Consider the following 19,638-nt stretch of genomic DNA (forward strand, 5'->3'; position numbering starts at 1 on the left):
TCAATAGCATTACAGTTTGGCCTGATTTTCTGTCCTTTTGAGTCTAAATTATTCTGAAAAGATCTACATTTTGGTTTATAGAATATAGTTGTGACCTGCTAATCAGAAAAGAGGAAGCAGATAACTGTAGAAACCACTTTATCGCTACCGTAAAAAGGTGGGGCTTAAAGCTGGAATGTCAGATTCTACTTTATTCAAACTCAGTGGAAGAAAGTGGGGGCGGGGGGCGAGAGCTTGTCCTTCAATATCTGCAAGCAGAGTATTCAGGTAGTCACCATTTTTGCTATTGGAAGACATGCTCAACCAAACGTCATTAAGCCTAATTATCCCTATAAAGAACAGAAGTCAAGAATTCAGTGAGCAAATCCTCTTTTAGGGTAATACACCTAATAAGAATGAGGGAAAGCAGTTAGACAAAGGAAGAAGAGTCGTCCTTCTGTGGTCCTGCTTGGGAGAAGAACAAGTGTGGGGGACAGAGAAACGGCAAAGCTGGGTACTTCAGTCACCAGCGTTTCCTGTGGTCAGAGAAGTTCATAATGCACTGACTGACGTGGCAATATTGTTGATGTTGTGTCACCACAAGAAAACTCTTGAAAGTGAGAAAAAGTGAACCCTGACTTTCAAGAGCATTGATGATAGAGTAATAACAAAAGCTTCTGTTCTTACAGGTTTATATTCCAGACTAGACTGACCAGACACAGGTCAAGATGCAAACTCTCTGTGAGCTGGTGATAGGTCCATTGGAATAGAATAAGTCAAGCAGAGAAACAGAACAGGGAGAACAGGGGATAGGCATGGAGTTGCCGTCATAAATGAAGTAGCCAGGGAAGAACTCTTCAAGAAGGTAATATTTGAAAAAAAAAAGAAGAAAGAGATAGTATTGCAGAGATTAAAAAAAGAAACAATGGTAGCTCAGAGCAGTGGGGATGATGAAGATACCAAGAAGTGCTCAAATTTTGGAAATATTTTGAAGATGGGACCAGTAGAATTTCCTGGGGGCAAGTTTATCTGCAAGGTTTTTGGCCCAAGCAACAAGAAGCATGGAGTTTCTCTTCATAGATATGGGGACAGATAGAGGAGAAATAGCTTTTGGGGGAAAGCAAGAGTCTATATTAAATTTGAGATACCATATGAGATATCCAGTTGGAAATGTGTAACCAAAAAAAAAAACCTCTATGGTATTTTTTGATATGGTACTGAAATCATAACACTGGGTGAGATCCCCAAGGAGTGACCATATAGAGAGAAAAGAAGAGGTTCAGGGACAGAGCTCTTAAGCATTTGACATTTGGAAGTAAAGAAGAGAATGAGAAAGGAGCCAGTGTCATAGAAGGACCAAGGGAGAGCAAGGTCCCATAAACCTAGTGAGTGAAAAGTTTTCAAGAAGAAGACGTGGTCTATCTACTCTGTTCACCGTTGCTGGGAAGTCAAGTAAGATGAGGACTGAAGATGGACCATTGAGTTTTGCAATCTAGAAATTACTAACAAACTTGACAAGGGTATTCTCTTAAAGATTACGCTGTCTTCAAGTTTTTACATCCCAATCCTAACCCGGAAAAAGAGCTTATGTTATCATGTTGAAAAGTCTTCATGGTTTAGTTGGCATTTGGGTGAATGGAAGACATAATTCAGCTGCACTTTAGTAAAACCCACTCAGGCAGCTCTCTGTGTTTGAAGACCTTCTGCACAAAAGGCTACATTTTCAGAGCTCTGACTAGCTTTTGCTCAGGAGCAATGTGTGTTGAATGTGCATCATGATTCTCATGTGTGTTGTTGATAAGTCACAAATAGGGGTGACAATATAATTAAAAGTGCCTTTGGCAAGTTTAAATGGTCTGTGGATGACACCAGGATGAACTAGATGAAGAGGAAATAACAGCCGATTCGGTCCAAATGGGCCTCATTGTTTAGGATGGAGGGAAGCAGGGCACTGAGGCACCAGGAGCGAGAACAACTCAGAGTGTGTGGCTGCAGAAACGTCGACACAACACAAGCTGAGAAGTAAAGGAACACCCCATAGGAGGAGGGAAGTCTGAGCCCCATGTCAGGCACTCAGCATCATCAAGTACCTCTAAGAACCAGATAAGCAAATTTCTTCTAAAACAAGCAGCTGATGAAGTGTCTGAAAACAACGTCATCAGGAAAATGTTAGAAGAAGCTGGGTATGCTGAGAGGGGCAGAGGGATGGCTTGGATGGGACAAGATACTTTTCTTCAAATATTTGAGTGTTCTCAAAAGAAGAGACCTAATGTCTTCAAGAGTTACAATGCTGCCAATCAATGAAGGCTATCAGTAGTCATATTTTAGGTCAATATGAGGGAACAGCATTGAGGGAATTTCTGGGAAGATGGAGTGTGAGTTCTCCATTCCTGATGGTGTGTGAGCAGGGGTTTGGGCCACTGCACTCAGCAGGAGCAATAGTATAAAAATATTCAGTTGTGGAGTGAAGCCCCTCCCCTACCTAAGAGACTGTCATTTTCAGAGGTTAAGATTCTCAAAGTTTAGATGGGTGACCGAAGATAACAGTGATATAAATTGACTCTACTGGTCAATGATTCTTCAGAAGAAAGAGGTCAGTGACAAAATTCTTGTGAGCATGATCCAGAAAGCTCCATATTATTATACACAACCAACACAAGGTATGCTGAGGCAACCTTACAGACAGTTCTGGGGACGAAGCTTTGAGAAACACCTTCCAGAACTCCTGTTGTGGAGATACTTGATTATATTAAGATTAATGTGAAAAACTGAGCAAGTCCCTGTGCCTTTCATGTGTGGTCAGCCCTCTCTGTTCTCTGTCAGTCTGCTTGTGGCTTGCAGTGTGTATCACGGCTGGGAAACACTGAGCCAAGATCATGAATTGGGGGAAGCTTGCCTTTGTACTTTCTGGTACATCTCCTCCCTGTTGAAGCGCATGGACAAAGACAGACAGATGCAAGTTTCTCATTAGGGCTCATAAGATCTTTTTATAATGGGAATGAACTCCCAGCGAACACTCCTCACATATAAGAACAAACAGAGAATATTTTTCTTCATGACTGAGAGAATAGGAAAAAATATAATTTTCCTTCAACTTAAACTAAGAATTTTCAGAAGGAGATGATTTTACGGAACTCTTTTCCTATGAAGATGTCTTTTTGAAGCCAAGGATTTTCACGTGGGTTAAACAGTGTCTAGCAGTGAGGAGTAAAGAAATAAGGAAGAACTGGGGGTAGGTAACCAATTCAGGGACCTGGCTTAAAAACTTCACGAATTTTCAAGTTGGAAGAAATAAACTAAAGAAAACCAGAAACCCACTGGAGCGGCATCTCTCGAATCTAATTACCAGGACAGTTAGCATCCCCACGGTCAGTATTAACCTCATGGGTCACTGCCTTTGGAAGCCAGTCAAAAATGAGTCAACATCTGTTTGTTATTTTAAATATGTAGTAAAAGTATTGCCTTGGGTCAATTACATTTTTCTTCAGAAAGTGAACATTGCCTCGGCATCATTTCCCCTTTTCCCCTTTAAAAAGAAATCACCAAACAACTTGCCATCCTGTGTAAAATATTACACAGGGGTAGTAGATGCCATACCTCATTGTCACCCAGGTTCCTGATTTGTAATGAATATTGTGGTCAGCATGGAGACCTGTGAATAGTTTTCAATAATTCTTAGCCATTCGTACATGGAATCAGCTATCGCTCAGACTGGTTTTAATTTTACTTCAGCTAAAGCAGAGAAGACTCTTTGCCAGATGTTGCCCCACTTTGGGTAACTCTAAAATCTTGGGGTAAATTATAGCGGGACCTCAAAGCAATCTGCTGCAATTACCTCTCATACATTTTCAATGCGTGGTGATGATGATGATAATAATAATAATAATAATAATAATATAAGGAACAGGTACGGATTGATCACAATCAACAGCAATCTTTGAGACGATGTTGGAAAGTAAGGATTTCGAAAGACGTTTCAAGCTGTGCGACTGGGTAGAGAAATTAGATCAGTTTGTTTATGGCATCTACCAAATTTCACCTTTGTTACTTGCATGTTTTCTTTTTTCAAGACACCTACCAAGAATACCTGTAATGAAACCGTGGAAAATATACCTTAGAATACATCCAGTGGTTTTTAAGTGCTACACTTAAGCATGATTTTGGAACAAGGAAGAATTACAGACAAAGAAATGGAAGGCAGTAAATATTTAGTAGGAAATTACTGTGCCCGAGACATGGTTCTGGTAGTTGGCATTGACTATTTCTTAATAACAGAAAAGATGATTTCTCTTTCAGAGAAGATTTCCAGTAAATTTCTGAGGCTCACACTTGGTCAAATTGTCATTGCATTTTGTAAACACCGAAATGAAAACCCATGGGGACTGGACTTAATCCACTTCTTTTTCATTCCTCTGTATGAGTCAAACCCAGGGGCCCTACGAATCCACTCGAAATTAATTAATGCACACCACCAGCCTCTTCTCTTGTTCCACCAGTAGGCGACCAGCTGCAGAAGTCATTGTGTTGCCTATATGGGCAAAGCAGGCGGCCATGTTTGTCACCGCCCCGCTGGGGGGCACAGCGGCCCTGGCCGCCCAGCCTCCGCTTACCTGTCAGGCAGTTCTGGCCTCTGTAGGGCCTGGGGCAGTCACACCGGTAGCTGAGCCCCAGGTTAAGGCAGCGTCCCCTGTTTGCACAGGGCTGGCTTCCACACCAGTCTTTCCTCACACAGCCTGCCCAGATGTTGGCAGATGAACCAGGTGATCTGTGCTCCAGGGTAACGAGAGTCGAGTCGATGTGAATGTCTTGGAGACAGCCTGCAAAGGGAGGCGTGGAGGGCAGGTTGTAGACGTCAGGAGGGGCAACACCGTCGCTGGTCCTGCCCTCGGGTAGACCACCCAGAAAGGAGTTGTATACAGCACATATGGATTGATGCCTTTCCAGTGGGGACGGGGCTGCCGCGTAGCATGTCCCCGTACAAGAGCTGTCCAGGAGAGCGAGGGTCACCATCTCTGCGAACCCTGCCTCCACCGAATGCCACTCTCCGTCGCCAGTGTCACAGGGAACAGACAAGAGCACCTTGGACTTGTCATTGGCTTGGACTGTTAAATGCACGTAGCCACCAAGCAGCTCCAGCATCATAAACATGTCCCTGTGACCTCGGAAGAGGAGAAGTGCCACCATCTGAACAGTCTGAAAGCTGAGGGCTAGGTGACAAACAGAGCCCCTGGCTGTTCTCGAGCCACCTGTGACCCGCAGGAAACCGTCGCCTTGAAAAGAAAGCGTGGTGACAGCCTCGCACCGCGACCCAGCGTAGCCTGCTGGGCAGAGGCAGCGGAATCCATGCTGGCTGTTCTGGACGTGGGGGATGCACTGTCCGTCATTGAGACACTGGTGATGGGGGCAGCCAGGGAGGACGTCAGAACAGTTGCTTCCTCCATAGAATGTTCCAGAATCATTAACCAATGGGCAATGGCAAGTGTAATTCCCTAGCAGGTTCTCACAAGTGCCGCCATTCTGGCAAGGGCTTGAAGAACACTCGTCAATGGCTTCCTCACAGTGGACTCCTGAGGACAACACAGAATTGGTTAATAGCACACATGTGGAGATCAGAAACAGACAGTTCCCATCATTTTCATGTATTGTATAATCTTGGGGGTGAATAACAGGACAACTGACAACTTGGGTTTGAATAGTATAATTGAACAACCAGGGTTTGAAAGGCAATGGTCTACTTATATGTGAATATTTTTCCATAAACATATCAGAAAAATTTTTGGAGATTCACAACAATTTGAAAAATTGTCCCCAGAGAACCTCTTCAGACTGGGCTGGTCTGGGAAGGCTTGATGGAAGAAGAAACAATTTAATATATATTTTCATGTATGGATCCGATCGACAAAGAGCTATGTAGACGTAACAAAAACCGAATAAACAAAAATTCGTGGAAAAGCACCAGGCGTTTAGAGATGACAGTGACTTTGGAGGTCTGGTTGGCATGGAGGATTTAAATAAAGTCAGAAGGGCTCCAAGGAGCCAGACTGGGTAAGGTCTGAGAATTCACACTTTTTATCATTTTATTTCATTTTTACTTATCTTTTTGTTTGTTTTCTGAAGGCAGTGGAGAAAAATGGGTGACTGTTGGATGGGAGACCAACAGGCTTTTCATAAAGGTCAATTTTGCCGGGACACACAAGAGAGAGAAGCAAGAGAAAACCAGAAACTGGAAGATTGGCTACACAGGTATTACAGTTGTCCACCCCAGAGATAGTTAGGATCTAGCATAGACCGTTCGTGTCCTTCCAATTACTATACCCTTGTATGTATTCTTGGTCAGCATACAGGTGCAAATGGTCATACTTTCTTTACTGTAGTTTACCTTGTAATTTCTCGTGTACACATTAGATATTTCACAAGTACCTACTGATAACTTGATTATGCATTTCTTTTCAGTGTAAACAGAGAAGCTAGTTTTAAATTTTACCATCATACAAAAATCAAAACAAAACAAAAAAACAACCCCAAAACACAAAAGAAGAGAGAAAGCTTGTATTCAAGTGAATAATCTAAAGAAAATAAGCAATTTGAGACAGCAAAAGTAGAATGGTCAACAGTAATTCATTCTTTTCCTGGGGTTAAAATCAGTTCTGTTGACACTTCCAATGTAAAATAGGGTCACGCATATTTATCTGATGAGCCCAGAAGCCTGAAAGTGTGGAGATTGAAACTTCTTTCATTGGCTGTTTTGACCGGCTTGGCAGAAACAAGACCTGCTGTCAGGGGAGAAGGGATTAGGCCATGTTTATGAGATTACCCGTGTCATTCAGTCTTTTTAATTGGGCTTTTTAGTTGACAATGAATGGGATATTTGTGTCCAAATTTTTATAGTAGGACTTGGATTACTCAAAGTTTACTGTTATTCTGTTCCTGTGAAGTCAGTTTATTAAATGACTTACAAACTGTCACTTCATTTTATTTTTATAAAATTCTTTCAGTTTAGTGTCTGATTCCATGGAGAGATTTCTCAAGTAATCTTGATAGGGAAAATTTCTAGTATCTGGTATATCCATATTTTCATCAGAATAAATTATAATAATAAATAAAAATACATTGACTTTATATTTAATATAAATATCATAGCCATTGAAATGACGTTTGCTATAATTCTCACTTTCTTTTTCAAGTTCTAGTTAATAAACTATCTGATAGAAAAGTTTTTTTACAAACACATATACAGATAAGTAAGTTTTATCTTTCTCTGGTTTGATCAACTTAGGTGTTTTCTTTATTTTTGGTAAATAGATATCCAAGAAAAAGTTATATATAAAGACCAAAGATTCAATGCATATATATTTGTTTTACTCATTACTTGAGCAACTTTCTCTTACTCAAACATTTTAATTTGCATTTGGTAGTAATACCTATTATAGCATTAATGTTAGTTGCTAAATAAACATCTTAAAAATTCAAACAATGCTACCAATGAGCTTATATGAGTAATAGAAAAGAGCGAGTTACCTATGAGCATTGCCATTAAAATGAGAAAGCCATGTATCCTGGCTTCAAGCATTTTTCTTTAAAAAAAAACCAACAAACAAAAAAGAGGAGATCTCTATCCAAACACCTAGCCGACTGACAGTGTGAGTTTCTGGTGATTCCATACCATCTTCCAAAGTGTGGGGTTGGGTTTTAGTCTCATGTCTTCCTCCTGGATGGAGCGTGAGAACTTTGTTTTGACTGACTTCTTCCACAAGCTGGATCAGTGGGGCTTAGTATAAGACCCATCTGTGCTGCTTACCAACAGACTTCCATTCTTAGATCTTCTCCCTATGTAACACACGGTGCCCCCCCCCTCTTTTAAAGTCACACCAGTGAATGTTACTGTATCTTCCAAGCACACACACTATTATCATGAAAGAATGAGTTTGGAGAAAACCCATATACCTATTGGCATTTTTTGGTAACTGCCATTGTAGAAAATAAGAGCTTAGTTCTATTTTTCTTCGCGACAATGGAAATGCTGTTTTTTGTTTGTTTTTAATTTTGTTTGTTTTTTTTGCTTTGTGAATAGTAGTTAAGAAATACATGGTAACTTCAAATCTATTGCAAGTCCATGCAGGGAATGGAAAGGGAAATTAAGAATGTCACAGCGACTTTCATTAGACTTGATTGAGACCGTAGCAAGAGTAATTTGTGTGTGGTCCCACCAGAGTTCAGTTCTACCCTCTATGAGAGAATGACTAAACGCTGTTAGTCTTAAATGTGACAGTATTTGATTTTATACATCAGGATCATTTGACCAGGCGAGGTGTTCAGGACACACGCAGAGCAGTGGGAGCCTGCTGTTGTTTTTGATCCTTACTCGGCTATGAGACATGGGCAGATAGGTAATTCCTTTAAGGTGAACATACTTTCTCTATAAAGTGGGCAGGATAATGTCCACTAAACAGTTACTTCTGTGTAAACAAGATAGATGACTATAATTGCTCAGAGCATTATCGTCATTCAAAATAGTTTCAACAATTTGTATGTGCGTGTGCATGTATGTGTATGTGTATGTGTGTGAAATGAATAAGTGAACTTGGGTATACATTACTTGGACACAAATATAGAAGGCTCACTTGCCAAATAGGTAGGCAGTGTAATTTCTCATTTTCCCAGTGGTCACTGTGAGCTATCTCAACTATCCAAACACAGTCGAAGAAAGATTCTAAAAGTTTCTAAAGGTATTCTAAAAATTTCCGTGTTTAAAAAGAGAGATTTCCAAGTGAAGTAGCTCCTTCCTCAGGTTCTAGTTCATCATTTATTATTCTTTCATTCACCATTAAACTCGATGGTCAAGGAACCCAGCGTGCAGTGGAACAGAACTTGCAAAGGGAAAGGGCATGGAGGAGGTACCGTGTGAATTTTTGGCAGTGAGGAATGATAGCTGCATGCTGGACAGTAACGTGAGTGGACAGAGCTCACACTGACTGAGCCCCATGTCTGCGCCAGGCTGTCTGTCCAGGACTTCCTTCATCAGTGTGGCCTTTTGCTCATTTTAATAGATGATAAAGCTACCTTTACTCAACAGGTGGTGAAACTTAGCCACGCTGTGATAGGTGTCCCAGTCTGCCTAACACCTGAGGTGAGTTTTTTTTTCTTTCTTTTTTCCTATGACATAACGTCTCCAAGGAAAATAATATAATGAGCTGGCATAAAATAATAGAGATATATATGGCAGTTTAGAATTATATATAGTTCAATATTGAACATTGAATTATATATAGTTCATTGAATTATATATATATATATATATAATATTCAATATTGAACGATATATATGGCAGTTTAGAAATATTGAAAATAAGGGCAAATTACATTTACATTGTGACCTCCTTGCAAAAACACCCAGTCAATATTAATAACAAAACTCATCAATGAAATACAAAATTGAATGTAATTGAATGTAACACTGGAAGCCTAAAAATGCATTTATTCCAGAAATACAAAAAATAAAAATAAAAGTGTACTATATTTCTGAAATACTTCCACACAAATTATTGAAGACGATTATTTCTACAAGAATTATAAAAATGTGTTATATGAGAAGTTCTTTCTTGTGGGCCACTCCCAATCCTAATGGTGTTGCTGCTGGTGATTTAGTCTTTGTGTCTATAGATGGTGTATGGACACAGCATACAGCAGGGGCTTGTTTCCTTAGTATTCATTCCTCTGTCCTAGTTTATTACTGCACAATTTTAAAGTTATAATGCAAGAGACATGTACGCACAAGTTGTAGACCTCACATTAGTTCAGAACCATACGGTTGTTCAGATAAAAAATTTGGAGCCCGGAGGAAGATTTGATTCAGTCTATTGTGTGGAAAGTATTCTGGGATCTTCAAACAGGAAAGGCAAAAAACTGCAAAAAAAAAAAAAAAAAGCTTTGCATTTCAGTTCCTATGTTTTCACTTAAGTTTTGCACTTCAAAAGTTGTGGATGGAGGTAAGTGGTCTTTAGTTGTTTTGCGAACTAACAAGGAGGAAATACAGTGTTGTGTAAGCTCACTCTCGTTTTTTTTACTTTGAGAAGGAATTTCTGGTAAACTCGACCCAGTTCAAACAGAGCTGTCCTAATTGGCTTTGATCAGTGAATCATCAGAAATGACTCTGCTCTTTTCTGTTTTTCTTTTTTTCCCCTCTTTCTTTCAAAAGTGAATGATTGAAAGCGGGTTTAGGGTGAATTACGAAAATCTGCGTGGCATTGGGTTGGACATGTTTCTGTTTCGTGTAATGTTTGCTTTCTGTGCTGTGGTGAGAATTGGCGTTGCGTTTGTTAGGAGTGCTGACAGTCATTTCTCACCCATTAATTAATATTTCTATTCTGCACAGCCACAAAAATAATGTCAAAGGAAATGACTGACTTGGTAAGACCTGACATTCAAGGCTCTACAATCTGGCTTTTATTTACCCCCTAACCTCCCCCCCCCCCAAGAATAGCTTTCCGCTGCCCATGACATAAATGATCAGTATAAACATTTTAGTAGAGTAAGAACGAAGGCCCCATTCAAAGCTCTCTCCCTCTCTCCACTTATTCAAAACCTTAGCTTTTTTGAGGGTTCAGCTCAGTGCGTGCTTACCCCTGTGGAACGCCTTGCTGATCACTGTCACTCACGCGCTGTCCACGAACATCATCAGCATCGACTGAAATCATGGGCCAATTATGAGGGGAACATGTTCTGAGAAATGCGTCGCTAGGTGATTCTGTCATTGTGAGCACTTATACAAACCCAGATGTTCTAGCATGCCGCACAGCTAGGCTAACTTGGTCTACTCCTGGGCTACAAACCTGTACAGCACGTGAATATACTGAGTAGTGTCGACAGTTGTAACACAATGGTGTTTGTGTGTTTGAGCGTATCTAAGCACAGAAAAGGTGCAGTAAAAAGATAGTAGGAAGATAAAAGATGGCATGCCTGTGTAGGGCGCTGACCACAAAGGGAGGTCAGTGATCATGCAGGACTGGAGGTTGCTCTGGGTGGGTGATGAGTGAGTAGGGAGTGAATGTGAAGGTCTAGGACATGACCGAGCATGACAGTAGACTTTATAAATCTTGTACATCAGCTTCACCACAACACACACTGCATTTCACTACAACACTTCAACAGCGGTGATGTCACCAGGTGACAGGATATTTTTAGCTCCATTATCTAATGGGACCACAGCTGTCTACGTAGCTTGTTATTGACTGAAACACCACTAGTCAGCACGTGACTGTACCTCTAACTGTATTATAAGATTTGTACACATGAATGCCTCTCTCTGTCTTTTCTTTCTAGTATTCTTATTAGACAACACAGTACTGTATACTGGAAACTCTACAACAGTACGTCTAATGTGTATATATATTTGATGAAGTGTATACAACACTGTCATAGCTTCCAAAATTAAAAGAAACATACATTCATTCTTTTCTGCATGGTAGAAGAGCCTAATGCATTGGAAAACAGCTCTAGTGTTTATGCAAGGGTCCTAGAACTGATATCCATACATGTCTAAAGTATTCATGAATGAACATTATAGGTCTATCAATCTCTTGAAACCATATGAAATATTTTGTAATTTTTTTGATTTTTTTTTCTGGGAGAGAATTTATAGTAGTGACTCTTTAATAGTAGGGGTATATGTTTAAAAATGCAGATTACTAAGATGCATCTCTAGAATATCTGATCCTGTTAACCAGGGTTGAAACCAGATGTTGGCATTTTTACAAGCATCTCAGGTAATTTTGATAATGGTGGGCCTCAGAATGGTCTAAAATTTCAACAAGTTTTCAAAGATGTTTTATCTGAAGTTCATGAAAGTCTGAAGGGAGGAAAACTCTTTTATAGATACAGATTTTATCTACCCATTTAAATGTTTCAATTGAGGGACCCAAGTTTTGTGTTCACATTTTAAATGATCCCTAAACAGTGATAATAGTTTTCAGAACAAACAAGTAAGTTAATCAAGGCTTCTTGTTAGAAGTCTGAAACTATTTCACCAAAACATTTCCTTAAAATTACTGTTTGGCCAGAAACAAACAAACAAAAATATAATAAAATAAAATAAAATTACTGTTTGGCCAGAACTCGAAGTCTGTAACATACAATGGATCATACCACGTGCTGCTGATTAACCAATTAAATTTCATTATGTTCTTTCTAAAATAAACACAACACACTAAATATGCAACAAGAAATTTCCCTCTATGTTTTGTCTTTGTTCAAATAATTTTTTCCACTGCATCCTTAGTACATTCTCAAGACTTTTTTAAATTTTTTGGTGTATTGGAGTTTCTGTATAAACATAGACTGACTTAGCTTCTTCACTGACAGTTTTTCATCTCTCAGTGACGACTAGCCCTGTCAAAAGATACAGACAGGGAAGGAGTTGTCAGGAAGGTCACGTGTTCCAGCAATGGCTCCCATTAGGTGTGTGCGACTGCAGGGGTCATGTTACCTTGGTAGCAGATCATTCTGAGCTTCAGATGCTGCTCCTCTTTTGTGTCTTTAAAGCGATCTCTTTGCTCTCTTAATTTTTTGTCAGCTTCGGTGTTCCCTCCGGTATTTCCCTATGGACTTGGCTCCCTCTGGGCTGTGGACTATACTTCAGAAACTTAATAGTATCTCCCTTAAATGCAAAGGCAAGCAATATTCACACTGGTGCCTCCCTGGGCTCAGTTCTCTGGGTCCCAGCTGGGAGGAAGTGGGTGAATTGACCCTCTTTCTCTTGTCTTTGGACTACCATCGGTTTCACTCGGGGTAATTTCTCAGCACCAATGAAAGAAGAAAGAATTCACACACTGTGAGTGTGAGTGTGTGTGTGTGTGTGTGTGTGTGTGTGTGCGCGCGCGCGCGCATAGGGCTCGAGAGTCAGTGCCAGCAGAGAGACGGTGTTGAGCAGACAGGGAAGGAAAGAGGGTGGGCACAGAGAAATCTGGGAATTGTTTAGGGATAAAAAAGGGGGGTTTCAGAATCACAACCTCATGTTTTTATACAATATTTCTCTCATGCTCCAACTTGAGGCTTTACTTCTCTGTTAATTTGTATTATTCTTTAGTGAATAGGATGTGATCTGAGCTATCTGCCAAAGGCGAGCATGTAAGGTGGGAATATTGCTGGTTTATGAATAATTTGTTTCTTGGCTGCACTGACAATTTCATTTTCAGACTACACCAGATTCATTAGACAGTTTCTACTGACGCAGTAGGAATAGTCATTTTCTTGACTTTTTCTGCTTGCGTGTGTCCTGGAGACATCGGTTCACCGTTCTGTTCAAATTCTAGCTTCATGAGGCAACTCTAACTTCAGGCGTATTGACTGAACCTCTGAGGTCCAGCCTCCCTTCTCTCTACAAGGTGGAGAATAATAACGCCTCAGGGTTGATATGGAAAGTAAATGGTGAAAACAAGGCTCCCGATTGGCCAGTCAGGGTTATTTATTTGTCTAGTTGCCTTAGGAACTAGCTGAGGCACAAAACATGGAGATATGACTTGTAAACGGCCATCTCACTTGAGCACAACCGAATATGTGTGCTCCTCAGGCATAAAGAAGGATTCTGTGACGGGTTTAGACTCTCTCCTGAATAAAAATGTTACCAGTGCATCTGGAGAACAAAGAGACAGGACCACTTGTCCTGTCACTGGCCAGAAATAGTGTCCCTCTATAAAAAGTGACTTTAATAAAACAGAAATCAAGGAAGAGTCCTTGAACGGGAATAGCAAAATGCAAATTAAACACTGAGGTTATTAAAAAAGTTTTAATAAAATTATAACCTATATGAATTATAAATATAATTATGACATATAATGATATAAGTATATGATTATAACTTGTTTTATTACTAGTACAAAATAAGAACTTTTATAAATATCTATAATGCATAAGTTTTAGATATATACTGCTCACAAAAATTAGGGGATATTTCAAAATGAATATGAAGCAATAAAAAAAAGAAGCATCTGACTTTGTTTTTTATTAAACAAGAACATCAGAAAAGCAAATGACAAGTTAAAGGAGATTATCTGGTTATGCAAATGAGATGCAAAACCAACTTCTATTTCATTGGTGAAAATGCACTATACAAAAGATTGAAAGTACTGGAGTGCCCTGGCCGGTTGGCTCAGCGGTAGAGCGTCGGCCTAGCGTGCAGAGGACCCGGGTTCGATTCCCGGCCAGGGCACACAGGAGAAGCGCCCATTTGCTTCTCCACCCCTCCACCGCGCTTTCCTCTCTGTCTCTCTCTTCCCCTCCCGCAGCCAAGGCTCCATTGGAGCAAAGATGGCCCGGGCACTGGGGCTGGCTCTGTGGCCTCTGCCTCAGGCGCTACAGTGGCTCTGGTCGCAATATGGCGACGCCCAGGATGGGCAGAGCGTCGCCCCTGGTGGGCGTGCCGGGTGGATCCCGGTCGGGCGCATGTGGGAGTCTGTCTGACTGTCTCTCCCTGTTTCCAGCTTAAGAAAAAAAAAAAAAAGGAAAAAAAAAAAAAAAGTACTGGAGTATCTGCACATTCCTTGATCCTCTAATTTTTGTGAGCAGATCTATCAATACCACCCAAAATTTTTATAAGTTTTATGGGAAGTTTCAAAAAGGATGTCTAAAAACACTTTCTTCATAGTAAGATTTTGAAATTGGTCTTGAGGCCATTATATTGTAGTTTGGAAAGGAAAATATTTCAACAGAAGCTCCCTTTATGACTGTCTATTTACCAATCTTTATTCTGTTTTCTCAAAGTTGATTGAAATGTGTTTTGTAGAGTTAAGCAGTTTGGAAATAATGAAGGAAAAGAACAGACCAACGTGACTTAACTCTTCTTGCAAATGGAAGTGGAGTGTATAAAGTTCTATGGTTGAAATAGCATGTCCTAACCCAAACATCTTAAGTGCCATTGGGTGAAACGTGATCTGGAGCCACACTTTGCACTACTTGTGTAACACTGTTTTGATAAGTGTTTGGTTAACTTTAAATCCTTACACATTTTCAAGTAAAATAATAGTATTCCTTTCCCCCACCCTCATTGCCTTCACCTCTTATTAATGATTTTCTATCCTTTGAAAAAATGGCTACTCATAAAGCAATGGGTTGTGCAGAGGAAGGTACCTGATGCATTCATCTAGATTTCAAAAGGAAAACTGTAAACAACCCAAGCTTTCACTGTGAATATTGGCTTCTGAACAACTATGGCTGTCCCTTCGCTCATGGTGGTGTTGCCAGATGTTCTTTACTCCTGAATTCTCCACTCAGCCTATCAGAGAGGTTGGGATCCTGGAGCTATCAGTCTGGCAGCAGCAAACTTAACGTTAAGAAATAATAATTGATGTTTGTTCCCATGACGACTACCAGAAAGGAAGATGAAACATTGAACAGGGATGCTAATTTTGTCTTGTGTTCATTTCTGATTCCCTTCTGCACACACTTACCCAATTTTAATCTATTTTCTGACCTGTGCTTTTAACTCTATGGGGGAAAGATTTGCTTAATTTGATATACAGCCCTAACTGCATTTCTGTTGTAATAGGAATACTCAATTTAATTATCTAGTATATGATTGGATGCTACAAAACAGTATGCATAGTATACACCCATGCATATGTCCCCCAGAGCATGGACCTACTTTCTGGGTGTTATTTCATCAGGCGTCAAGTTCAAAGGCCTCCTGCGTTTGTAACTCGACTCCCTCCTTGGCTTTCGCGTTGGCAGCTCCAGAAAATGAAATTCCCAATCTATAGTTACAGGTTCTCATTTCCAATAGGACTCAATTTCCCTTGGAGGGAAACTTCCCTGCTCCACTGATGATCTGTCCAATTTCTATCCAGTTACACATCTTATATTTGATTCGTAGTAACTTTTTTTTAGTTGCATTTTAAGAAAAGCTCCCTGTAGTCATATTGGTTCATTTAAGTGAGGCTTCAGAGCTCCGTTGTTTCATGTTCCACATTTTATAAAGCAGCACAATTCACCTCACTTCCTGGTCCCTTTCTAGTTCTCTGGTCCTTTCTTGTGTTCAACGATATAGCTAGCAGAGTTTGGAAAATGAAAATCCAGTCACAATACCAGGAGAAATACTTAATACACCTGCCTAAGAGATGCTAACATTGCAAATATCAGTGTGAAATGTATTTGTTTCCATTTAGACTATTTTCCAAAAAATATTACATATACCCTTTCTGATCTAGCCATCTGCCGAGTTGGCATTGTTTTTACAATGTGCTTACTATGCACGTATTTCTCTATATTTTCTAGATGGTCTGTTCCTTTACTGCTCAGAGTGGGTTTAAGTAGAAAGGATGGAAGGAAGGAAATGACGGAAGGAGATTATTTGAGCTGTCTTCATTGTAATGGGCCATGTCTAGCCCATGCCCTTTGCCAGCTGTCTAGAGTTACAGTCCTGCTCGCCTGTAGAGAGTTCCTGCTGCGTTCCAGCTGTGAGGGGTCACAGTCCTGTTCACCTGCAGGCTTCTCATCCCGCTCTGCAGTCTCGGAGGTCTTAGCTAGAGCAAGGTATTGGAAAATATTTTCCTTACTTGCAAATGGAAAAATTATGCAGATATAACAGAGAAATATAAAAATAAAAATGTACTTAATATTACATTTTATATTAATTTATATATGTGTGTATGTGTGTGTGTGTACGTGTTTTCATTTTTGGTTTTTTTTTCTTTGCTTTGTCATTGGAGTAAAAAGTTAGAACTTCAATTGTAGGGTAAGAGTAGAGGGCCCTTGGGTGTTAGCCACACCATCCTGGTGCCTCTCCCTGCGTGTGATGAGGAGCTATAAGTAGCCTTGAGTCCCGTCTCCCTGGGATTTGGGTACCACAGGATGCTGTGTCCTCTCCCAGCATGGTCCTCTGACTTCATCCCTATTTTCTCATCTCTTCTTAATACATTCCTCACAATAGAACATGCCTTTGCCCTGGGATGCTCAGGTCTCACTTGCAAACTCTATAAGCAGATCCCCCATGGGACACAGACCTGGGACCCTCTCAGATACTGAGTTTATCCAAGACTTGAACTTGACTTGTGACTATGGTATATATTCTTGTGGGAGGGTCTACCGCTTCCTTTCTGACATTTTTCTTGATTCCTGTTTGTGCCATCTATAATCTGACTCACCAACACCTCTTAGAAAGCCTTCCTTCTGTGTGGCCACACACTTCTGGGAACTGACTGGGTTCAACTGCAAATATCAGAATCAGGCTGCTTGGCTGTGCAAACCCCAAGAGTGGAATTTGTTCTGAAGTTTCAGGATGCAGCTATCGGAAGCCAAGATGCCTGCTGGTCTGTGGAGTTATCGATGATGCTCAACTTGCTTGTTAACAGGAAACAACATGGCAACTACAAACATTCGTTTCCATTTGAACTTCTTCTGATGTCATCATCTTCCATTACTGTGACAACTTCACCACAGAATCTTAGTTTGCTTTTTTTTATACTCTTCCAAATGATACCATTAAACAACTCTTCTGCAGGGATCTGAAGAAACCACCAGAAATTTATGGGACTCTGTCCAGCTGTAGACCCCTTGCCCTTCCATCAAAGTGGGGCAGAATTAGCCAGTGGGATCAATAGTTATTACAGGAGGTGGACAGGCCAACAAGGCAAATGATTCTGTTAGGTTGCTTTCCTGAGGATACCACACTAAAAACAAATTTGTTTTCACTCCAACAGCCTCTTAAGGGAATTTGAGAATGTGAGCAGTTTGACATATCGCACTTTGGAGAGTGATCGAGATGCTTCTAATGTGCCGTAAAAGGAATTGTGTTTCTGGTCTCAGGGTGGATTCTCTTGCTTGTTCTAATTGCAATTGGCATGTAATGCCTTGTGCTGTCTACTCAGAACTGCTTCTGCCTTCAACAGTTACCTGGGGGAATAGTTCCTGGGGAAAGTATTTCACCAATTCCTAGGAATTAAAGGGAAAATAGCATATATTTTTTTGCTCCAAAATATATAAATTTGCAGTGCATAAGTGACTGTGTTTAGATAGCCTTATTCTTAAGTCCTATCATCGCATATTCTTAGAGGCCCCGGGCTAGTTTTAACAGGAACTGTGTTTATGGTAAAAGACATTTGATCATGGAGAATGAAAAAGAGACTCTCTTGGGTTGTCTTTAAGATGATGAGAAGAAAAAGGGAAGGGGTGAAATATTTTAATTAGCCCATTTTATCCCTTTTCCCCAGCTTTATTGAGATATAAGTGCCCTAACCTCTGTAAGTTTAAGGTGTACAATGCGATGGTGTGATGCACATATATATTGTAAAATGATTATGAAAGGAGGTGAGTTGACACACCCATCACCTCGCATACTTACCTTTGTGTGTGGGAGAACTTCCAAGATCTACTCTCTTAGCAACTGTCAATCATACGAGACAGTATTGTTAACAATGGTGCATCAGACCCCAAGAACTTAGTCATTTATTTATTTATTTATTTATTTATTGGTACTTTTCTGAAGTTGGAACCAGGGAGGCAGTCAGACAGACTCCCGCATGCGCCCGACCAGGATCCACCCGGCATGCCCACCAGGGGGCGATGCTCTGCCCATCTGGAGCATCGCTCTGCCGCAATCAGAGCCATTCTAGCACTTGAGGCAGAGGCCACAGAGCCATCCTCAGTGCCCGGGCAAACTTTGCTCCAATGGAGCCTTGGCTGCGGGAGGGGAAGAGAGAGACAGAGAGGAAGGAGAAAGGGAGGGGTGGAGAAGCAGATGGGCACTTCTCCTGTGTGCCATCTTATAACAGAAAGTGTGGAGCCTTTAACCACCTTACCTTCACTCAATTCAGAAGTATTAAAGGCTGCCTAGAATTTTATAATCATAAAAATAATACTACTAATAAAAAGGAGTATATTTATAATTGCATAAAATATTGTTATAAATATTAATAGAATATATAAATATCAATATCAATACATTGGTCCATTGTATGAATATTAATGATATATATAGAATATATTATTATAGTATCACATATTCTAATATATAATTATCACTCTTATAAATAACCTGTCAAACTTGAAGAGTTGGGGTGATGTGAGGAAAGAAGAGAAACCTGAAAATTTTCTTCCTCCTTCACAATTTCATGACCTATAGCACAGACATATACTTTCATGATAGATTACCAAAGGAAATAACGAAGAGTGGTCTCAAGAAATGCCTCACTCAACCTATTTCCATTAAAAATAAAACACATCACTTTGTAAAAAACAATCCTTGGTGATGTTTTTTTCTTTTTAATTTAAATTACAATTTGGGGACTCAGTAACACAATTTTAACAGAAGATGAGGTACAATTGTACAACTAACTCGACTCATTCACAACAGCCATGTGTCTCAGGAGCCAGAAGTGGCAATATGGAAAAGAGACACACAGACACATGCACACACTCACAGGGTCTGCCACAGTAGCATTTCAGCGGAGAACCTTTTTGGAAATAAGTTATCTGAATTAATGAGCTTAACCGAGGCACTGCCTAAATCAGATCCTTGCTGCCCTAGAAAATCCTCAGACGAGAAAATCCTTCAAAGGATTTTCCCTCTGAGGTACAGGGTAAGTTCCGTTTTATTAAAATTCTCTCCACCTTTAATGAAGGAGATTAGTCTTACTTTGACTTTTTTTTTTCCTATGCAAGGCTCTTTCCAAG

At 40.2% G+C, this 19,638-nt stretch overlaps 1 protein-coding gene across 1 annotated transcript in view; it reads right to left on the reverse strand.

The window, feature by feature from the left end:
- The window catches only part of CRB1 (crumbs cell polarity complex component 1), a 59,170-nt gene that overhangs the window by 10,424 nt on the left and 29,108 nt on the right, over positions 1-19,638 (reverse strand). Inside the window, exon 6 of the mRNA XM_066360133.1 lies at positions 4,590-5,546. Coding sequence (XP_066216230.1) covers positions 4,590-5,546 — 957 coding nt within the window. The remainder of the gene's footprint in view (positions 1-4,589; positions 5,547-19,638) is intronic.

This window comes from Saccopteryx leptura, chromosome 1 (genome assembly GCF_036850995.1).
Source record: "Saccopteryx leptura isolate mSacLep1 chromosome 1, mSacLep1_pri_phased_curated, whole genome shotgun sequence".
Lineage (NCBI taxonomy): Eukaryota > Metazoa > Chordata > Mammalia > Chiroptera > Emballonuridae > Saccopteryx > Saccopteryx leptura.